The following is a 6,000-nucleotide window of genomic DNA, read 5'->3' on the forward strand; positions in this document are numbered from 1 at the left end:
GTGGCCTTATATGTCTTGAGGAAGTTCTTTTAATGGGCTCTATAAATCCTTTTTTACATCTTTCTGTGAAATCAGCCTATAAAATAAGGTTCTGGAGACTTAACACACATCCCGTTGTAGATGATTTGTTCATAATGACAGGTAGTCCTTGACTTATGACCACAATTGAGCCCAAAATTTATGTTGCAAAGTGAAACATTTGTTAAGTGAGTTTTGCCCCACTTTACAACCTTTTGTGCCAAAGTTGTTAAGTGAATCATTGCAGTTGTTAATAACCTGGTTGTTAAGTGAATCTGGCTTCCCCATTGACTTTCCTTGTCAGAGAGTCACAAAAGTTGATCATGTGACCCCGGGACACTACAACTGTCATAAATATGAATCAGTTACCAAGCATCTGAATTTTGACCCCATGGCCTTGGGGATGCTGCAACAGTTGTAAGAGTGCAAAACGGTCATAAGTCACTTTTTTAAGTGCCGTTGTAACTTTGGATGGTCATTAAACGGACTGTTGTAAGTTGAGGATTACCTGTATTTTGTTTCTTGCGGGTGTGTGTGTGTTTATGATGATGTCCAGCATTAACATAAAGCTCTAGGTGTTACCTCATTCTGTACAAGTTGCAAGGAATGGGGTAATAAAGCAAAGTGGTGGGGATTTTTTGCTTTCGTGAAGATTAGGCGTCCACGGGTCCCTTTTTGTTTTTACTTCATGGTTTCATGTGTTCCTGATCTCAAAAATGAAGGAAAGAACATCGCCAGTTTTGAGCAATTATAGTACCATGTGTAGGAGGTGTAACGAAGGAAGTCTGGGAACCACTGAAGAAAAAAAAAGGAGAATATTTGTAGCTCAGGGTTGAAATAAGGAATCCTTGGGGTCCAAAGAGCACCAAGGACCACTCAAGACAAAACAAAACAAAAAGATTATAAGGACTTCGTGGAATCCTGGTATCACAAGTTATGAGCCGTGGTGGCGCAGTGGTTAGAATGCAGTACTGCAGGCTACGTCTGCTGACTGCCGGCTGCCCGCAGTTTGGCAGTTCGATTCTGACCAGTTCAAGGTTGACTCAACCTTCCACCCTTCCAAGGTCGATAAATGAGGATCCAGGTTGTTTGGGGGCAATATGCTGGCTCTGTAAACCATTTAGAGAAGGCTGTGAAGCGGTATATAAGTCTGAGTGCTATTGCTATTGCTACCTCACTCATCACCTGAACCATTTCTCTTTCATCTTCCCCTTTCTGCTAGCCTCCGGAAGAGGTCTACTCTGCTGGTGACTCCATGATGGTAAGATTTCACTCAGATGACACCATAAACAAGAAAGGTTTCCATTTACGATACACCAGCACCAAATTCCAGGACACACTGCACACACGGAAGTGATCTTCTAGCTGTGAGAACAGCCTTCCCTTACGTGAGGGACAGGTTTCCACTGTTTGCAAAAAGAAAAATGAGAGAGAGAGAGAGAAAAAAGACACCCATGGAGAAAAATTCAAATAAACTGGAAGGAGAAATACACAGTACACCTCAGAGTGCCAAACACTCTCACAAAAATAAAGGTGCTGTCAGCTGCTCGGGGCCTACGTGGACAAGGCTCAGGGTTACTGGGGGAACCCTTTCATTTTTATTTTTTTTAAAAAGGACACCCATTCCTGTGCCTCTTTTCTTTTTTGACCAGAGTATCTCCAGGACTAACCACTTTGCAGCTTCCATCTGAGTTTTCTCTCCCCCGATTCTGATGGTTTATGGCAGAGGTGTCCAAACGTGGCCATTTTAAGACCTGTGGACTTCAACTCCCAGAATTCCCCAGCCAGCCATGCTAGCTGGGGAATTCTGGGAGTTGAGGTTCACAGGTCTAAAAGTGGCTAAGGCTGGACACCCCTGGTTTCTGGTTTAAAATAAAGCCAGTATTTTCCTTTACAAATTCCATAAAGCGTGTTTACTGGCAGAGATGCCTGCAAATACAAGCATAGCAGAGAGGCTGCTGGGCTGTAATGATGTAATAAATAAGCTTTCTTGTACTTCTAAAGAGATGCCCATCAGCCTCTGACCATCTTTCCATTTGTGATTTTTTTTTAATTCTTTCATCTCCAAGAAAAAAAAGAATATGTAACTTGAAAAATGTCTTGCTCCTTCCTTTTCACTAACTTTTTTTTTAAATTAAAATTTGAATTGAAACAAAAGCAAAATGTGCATTTCCACTTGTCTTGCCTATAAAAAGAGCAAGGGCTACATGTAGAGCATCCAAATCTTATTATTGGGTTTGAATCTTTCTACTCTTAGGTTTCTGTTTTTCTGAGGTGCTTTCAAGTCCTTAGGACTATTAATGAATAGATTTTATCTTTAATAGATCTTCGGGGAAGAATGAAGAAATGATAGAAAAACAATAGCTTTGTTTTCCTTTGGGGCCTATATTTCTAATATCATGGTCTTGGTTTCATTCAAATTAATTTCAGCCCTCATGTATCTGCCATCGGTCATCAGTCGGTGTCATTTTTGGCTGTAATTGTGGGTTCATATACAAAACAGCTCCCGTTTTTTTTACTTGTCTCCACCAAAATTGGACCCAATTTTTTATGAATCAAATATTACCGGTAGTCACGACACTTAGAGACCATTGAAAGTTATGATGGACCTCCCAAAAGCTATTTGCGATGGGTTCTGAAGATACAGCATCTGCCCCTCCCTCCAGAATCATCTGAGCGCATGTAGTGTGCTTGACAACCAGCCCACATCTTGCCCATTTGTCACATCAGCAGTTTGCTTAATGACTGCAATCTCAGCACTTTCAGTTATGGTCATTAAATGATCTCACAGGTTGTTAGGCAGTCAGGGTTTCAGGTGAGGAGGGCGGGTGCCTCAGAGTTGGGGTGCAGACACTGGGGGACCCTGTGCAGGCTTGTAACACGAGTGTGTGTTCGGGAGTGAAATTCCTCCTTGCCAAACTTTAAGCAGAATTTTCAGCCCCTGAGCAGAGGCAGGGTGGATCTGGAAACAAGAGGCCTCTTTCTCGTCTCCTGGATGTAGTCAAAAAAGGTCCATCCCCAAATCCAAACAAGATTGTCATCCATAGAGGATTTACAGCCCCGATGTTTGCAAGAATGGGTACTTGCAGACACACACACACACACACACACACGTGAGACAAGAGGGAGTTCATCTCATTTCTGGGGTTAGCTGCAAAAGGCTGGAAGCCCACAGAGAAGATTGCACATGGTGATCATCATACAGTCACAGGGTGCTTGGCAACCCATTGTAAGTGCAAACTGGTTGCCAAGCATCCAGACTGCAATCACCAATCATGAAGGTGCAGAAATAGCTGGTAACTTCAGGCCCGGGGTATAAGTCCCTTTGTTGAATGCCCCTGCCACTGTAATTTCAGAAGATCACTGAAGGAAGGGTCATTAAATGAGGGCTACATGTATAGTGGTGGCATTTCATAAACAACAAATATAATGTATGTGAGGGTTTTGCCAATGAGAATAGAAGGGTGTGTTGGAGCATCGTGTAGATTGTTTCCAATATCTCAAAGGGACAATAAAATGGCCATTTTCAAACATGGCTAACCACATGGCTGTTGAAGGAAATGCTTTTGTGTAAGATTGCCACTAATGGATGCGGTACCATGCAAAGAAACTGGCCACATGCACATCATCCATCCCTGGGTCCGGTTTAGAATAACAGAGTTGGAAGGGACCTTGGAGGTCTTCTAGTCCAACCTGCTGAACAAGCAGGAGGCCCTATACATTTCAGACAAATGGTTGTCCAATCTCCTCTTTAAAACATCCACTGTTGGAGCTTTCACAGCTTCTGGAGGCAGGTTGTTCCACTGATCAAGTGTTCTAACTGTCAGGAAATTTCTCCTTAGTTCTAGGTTGCTTCTCTCCTTGATTAGTTTCCATCCACTGCTTCTTGTCCTACCTTCATGTGCTTTGGAGAACAGCTTGAGCCCCTCTTCTTTGTGGAAGCCCCTCAGGTATTGGAACCCTGCTATCATGTCACCCCTAGTCCTCTTCTTTTCATTAAACTAGACATACCAATTCCTGAACCATTCTTCATATGTTTTAGCCTCTAGTCCCATGATCATCTTTGTTGCTCTTCTCTGCACTCTTTCTAGAGTCTCAACATCTTTTTTACATTGTGATGACCAAAACTGGATGCAGAACTCCAAATGTGGTCTTACCAAGGTATTGTAAAGTGGTATTAACACTTCACGTGATCTTGATTCTATTCCTCTGTTAATGCACTCTAGGACTGCGCTGGCTTTTTTTTTTTGAACCCTCTGTCCAAGAGATCAGCACAATAATGTTAATTTCCACTCATTATACTGGGAAATGTTTCCTGTGACCTTTATATCACTACTAGCAAGTTGAAATCTCAAATACGTATAACATAGAAGGCTATAATGCTAAGTCCTAGGGCAGAGATCTGCAACCTTGACAACTTTTAAGACTTGTGGACTTCAGCTCCCAGAATTCCTCAGCCAGCTATGGGAGCTGAAGTCCACAAATCTTAAAAGTTGTCAAGGTTGTAGACCCTGTCCTAGGGCATAACACATTAATCTACACTGTTATTTAAGTCTCAGGAACAGGTGCCTCAGCGTGGTTTGGGGCAGTTCCCATTAATTTTAATCATGTTCCCCAAGGTAACGTCCAGTGGGTTGTAGCCAATAACTATGACGGCGTTTTGGCCTAATGTGAAAAGTTGATTATTTTCTAAATAATGTAATGTAATTCTGTAATACACTATAGCAAGTGTTATTGAGATGGATGGAATGAAAATGCAGGAATGCCACAATTGAACTGTTTCCCATTTAGAACTAATTTATAGTGTATAATGGACAAGTTTTTTCCTAACATGATCTGGGGAGGAGGTAAGTGTTTTCACTGATAATGAAGTCTTCAGAACCTTTATCTGCCTGGGCGTCTATTCTTACAGGTTAATTGTAATGGACATGATCCAGTCAAAAAATAATTTAGCATGCAATGATTGCATCACTAAATGCTTTGCTAGTTAGAACACTAGCTAGCCTATTTATATGCTGTGAATATAAACAGTTAAGCTCTCATTAAACCTTATTGATATCAGCAGAATATTTTGCAATTTGCTGGTGAGTGGATTGTATCATGTTGAACTGCTGTTGAACTGCTTTTATATCATGCACGTTAGTATTGATTTGTTTCCAGGGCAACTAACAAGATAGCTATGAAATAATAATACAATGAAAAGAAAGAATGACATTGCGTACAAAGCAACAGAACAAATTAAAAGCAACTGCCCTTTTGAAAAAAAGAGAGAGAAATGAAATTCAATAAAATCTACTTCTAAATGAAGAGGTGGGAAAGGCCAGTGTAGTAGTTGTTATGAAGTCTGAAAGCCATCACATGTTTTACCTCGTGCTAAAGCTGTACTAAAATATAGCTACTGTGTGGTCAGAAGTAGAACCCAAAAGCTCAAATTTGGAGAACAAGTTTGGACTAATTTGCCAAGTTAAAATTGGCAGCTTAATTTTTTGTTAGTTTTGAGCAGTATTCCTCAACCTTAGCAATTTTAAGATGTCTGAACTTCAAGTCATGCTGGTTGGGGAATTCTGGGAGTTGAAGTCCACATACCTTAAAGTTGCTAAGGTTGAGAAATACTAGTTTTGAGTTTGTCAACATGACGTGGCTTAATGTAAACACGCAAGCGTGCAAATACTTTCCATAAACGCTTCATTCAATGAATGGGGACATACTAAGCTTCTGTCAGGCATGAAGAATGAGGACCACACATTAAATTCCAGTTAAGCTAATTTAATGCTCTTCCTATACAAATTCAAGAGGGGTTGGGCTTAGACCGGAAAGTGATGACTCCAGGCTGATTCCTCTCTTCACTCCACCTGTTCTTCTCCTGCATCTTCTCTTGGTTCTGAAGAGCTAGAATAAGGGGCAGTTGGAGTCAAACATTCAGTTCAGAGGTGAAAAAAGTTCTTACATCAGCCCCCTCCTCTAACAGATGGATAGGGTCAG

At 41.2% G+C, this 6,000-nt stretch overlaps 1 protein-coding gene across 1 annotated transcript in view; it reads left to right on the plus strand.

Moving 5' to 3' along the window:
* BMP1 (bone morphogenetic protein 1) overlaps window positions 1-2,163 on the plus strand; it is a 137,072-nt gene extending 134,909 nt beyond the window's left edge. Inside the window, exon 20 of the mRNA XM_081333738.1 lies at window positions 1,241-2,163. Within this exon, the coding sequence (XP_081189864.1) occupies window positions 1,241-1,375 (135 nt within the window). The 3' untranslated portion in view covers window positions 1,376-2,163. The remainder of the gene's footprint in view (window positions 1-1,240) is intronic.
* Window positions 2,164-6,000: the final 3,837 nt, after the last annotated feature.

Source organism: Vipera berus (assembly GCF_964194415.1).
Source record: "Vipera berus genome assembly, chromosome: 8".
NCBI classification, from domain to species: Eukaryota; Metazoa; Chordata; class Lepidosauria; order Squamata; family Viperidae; genus Vipera; species Vipera berus.